Source organism: Hylobates moloch, unplaced genomic scaffold (genome assembly GCF_009828535.3).
Source record: "Hylobates moloch isolate HMO894 unplaced genomic scaffold, HMol_V3 SCAFFOLD_8, whole genome shotgun sequence".
In the NCBI taxonomy this organism is placed as follows: domain Eukaryota; kingdom Metazoa; phylum Chordata; class Mammalia; order Primates; family Hylobatidae; genus Hylobates; species Hylobates moloch.
Genome location: NW_026652283.1, coordinates 14,034,353 through 14,037,381, shown reverse-complemented (window position 1 = coordinate 14,037,381; position 3,029 = coordinate 14,034,353). Strand labels below are relative to the sequence as shown.

The window sequence follows — 3,029 nt, the reverse complement described above, 5'->3', positions numbered from 1 at the left end:
TCCAAAGGGCCATTATTGTTCCAATTAGCATATAAGTTTAATTTAATATTTATACCAGGTAGAAGAAATTTTTCAAGTACATATTATTCTTCCCTGGCTCTTGGAATTTCATTTTTGGACGAAACTAGCTAAGTCCAAATTAATGGGCATCAGATATATGGAAAGGATATTTTGTCAGAGATATACATAAATATGTACTTACATTCTTATGCTGTGAACAAGGCATTTATGAGAGTTCATCAGGCCACCAAGTGAAATTGTTGGCTGAGTTTTTGTGTTGCTACACTCCAGTACAGAGAAAGAAAGCAATGTGTTTCTGGAATGGAGGGTCAGTAACAGGAAATAATGTTTTAAAATGAGAAATGATAATGCTATAGAAAAATAGAGGCATAATCCTCCAATCAGACACATACATGTGAGTGCACATGTGCGTGCACGCGCGCGCGCGCGCACACACACACACACACACACACACACACTACTTGCTACTAAATAGAGGAAATGGAGAATTGGAGAGACATACATGTTGAGGACCTGCCACAACCCTGTAGGTTTCCATTTGCTGAGATGTGAGGAACTTGTGTCTTAAAATATTGAACAGGCTGACGCAGGCTTGCATTCCACCTCAGAGAATTGAGGTTGCAACTGTTTTAGATGGAATTGCACTATGAGAGCTGAAAACAAAGAACTCTCTTTAGTTTCTAATTAGATGGAGAGCCAAGATCATGAATATCAGAATTCTGCCTGCCCACAAGAGGGGATCTGGAGCAAAAGACTCCAACCTAGACTCTGAAAAACACAAACAAAGGACCTATGAAGACCGATTGTTTCCTGCTAGCAATGCCAGCTTCAGGATACTAGAGGTTGGTTGTGGAGTTGGAAATAGTGTGTTTCCAATTTTGAACACTTTGCAGAACTCTCCAGAGTCCTTTCTGTATTGTGATTTTGCTTCTGGAGCTGTGGAGCTCGTAAATTCACACTTGTCCTACAGAGCAGCCCAGTGTTTTGCCTTTGTTCATGACGTCTGTGATGATGGCTTACCTTACCCTTTTCCAGATGGGATCCTGGATGTCGTTCTCCTCGTCTTTGTGCTCTCTTCTGTTCATCCTGACAGGATGCAAGGTGTTGTAAACCTACTGTCCAAGTTACTGAAACCTGGGGGGATGCTGTTATTTTGAGACTATGGAAGATATGATAAGACTCAGCTTCGTTTGAAAAAGGGACATTGTTTATCTGAAAATTTTTATGTTCAAGGAGATGGTACCAGAGCATATTTCTTTACAAAAGGGGAAGTCCACAGTATGTTCTGCAAAGCCAGTTTAGATGAAAAGCAAAATCTTGTTGATCGCCACTTACAAGTTAATAGGAAAAAACAAGTGAAAATGCACCAAGTGTGGGTTCAAGGCAAATTCCAGAAACCATTGCACCAGACTCAGAATAGCTCCAATATGGTATCTACACCCCTTTCTCAAGACTGAACTTTGTAACGTGTTAAGATACAAAGCCAGAGGACTGTGCTATTCAAGGACTACTATAAGTCTTTCGTTTCTCAAAAGACAATGAGAAAAAAAGAAGAGAATTTGTATTTCTTGCTGTTTTGTCATAGGTGAGCGCCTTTGTGTATTTTAAGCACATGTAAGTGATTTGGCGCACAGTGTGCCTTTTTCTGTGCTTTGAAAACTTGATATGCCTAAGCTTGTTAGAGTTTACTACACCTAACCATTTTGCTTCTTCCTTGAATTTTATAAGCATTCAGTTAAATTAGTATTATGTCAGGTAATTTTGAGAAAACGTAACTTGACATTTTTTGCAAGTAAAAAAAACTGTTTATTTGTTTAGGCTTAGTAAACCAGTTCCCAAACACACACACTCACAGACACACATACACACACAAAGGGAGGAATTCCTGACCATAATGAGGCTCATAACCCTCAAAGGGGAGACTAATATTTGCTTAAAAGGATTGTTAACTTCCACATGTAATCTACAGAAATAAAGTTTTTGATTATTATATAATCATACACATACAAACATATATCATGATTGTGTATTTTTTGTATGTGTATCTCTTTACATTAATGATACTTGTAGAGTGGTCAGGGTAAGAAACATCCCATTTCTTCATTTCATAAAATCAATTTAAATCCACCTATGCTCCTATGCCACCAGTCTCTCTCACCAAATCCTCAATGTTCCTCTAGGATTGTGCAAAGGTCCTGGAGTTTTATGCAAAGCAAATATTTTAGGAGGCACTTCCAGTATGGGATTCATGCTGGTCCCTTTCAGATGCCTGTTGTTTCTAAGTCTTCACAATCCTTTGATGTTCAGGATGCCTGGAGCTCTGGTGCTCCTTTGCAGACAGGTCTTTGTTGGTGCTAAAAGTCAGCTGCCCAAACTCTCTCCTCCTTCACCCCCAGGGCACTGCTAGAAGCAGAGTGAGTTTGCATTGCTCTTGCCTACCGAATTCCATCCTTTTCTCACCCTGTTGCTAGGTTCTTTTTTTTCTCTCTGTCTCTTTCTGTCCACAAAGATCTTCTCCTTTTCCTCATCACATCGTGGAAGCATATAATAATTTCTTTAATGAGTCTAGGCTTTTATAAAACACAAATGATTGCCTTCATACAGATTCTACCATCTATCAGTTCAATTACAAACTACCAGCTTGGGTGGAAGTGGAAGAAGATAAATAGCCACAGTTGCAAAGGAGAGAAAGAGAGAGTATTGCATGTCCAGTATGTTAGATGGTCCAGAAATCCTTGTGAGGACAGAAGAAACAAATGGGCTAACCCGTAGGTTAGTCTAGGCTCTCTCTGACAATAATATTTGACCCGAAGTTTGGGTATTTTTATGAATCTCCTAACAATAACCTTTACCTTAACTTTAACTTGGGGAGAAGGAGGAAGGGAAGAATTCCGGGGAGATCACAAGTGAGCACAGAAGGAGTGGAAAGGTTGCAGAAAGTTGATGTGTTCAGTTACTTGCTACTGAAATTCCAGGCAGCAGCTGCTGCTGCTATGGAAATGAGATTG

At 39.6% G+C, this 3,029-nt stretch overlaps 1 protein-coding gene across 1 annotated transcript; it reads left to right on the top strand.

The window, feature by feature from the left end:
- Positions 1–725: 725 nt before the first annotated feature.
- LOC116472196 (tRNA N(3)-methylcytidine methyltransferase METTL2) lies at positions 726–1,478 on the top strand. Its single transcript, XM_032158988.2, is given in 1 exon segment — positions 726–1,478. A coding segment is annotated over 1 exon segment (753 nt).
- The last annotated feature ends 1,551 nt before the right edge of the window (positions 1,479–3,029 follow it).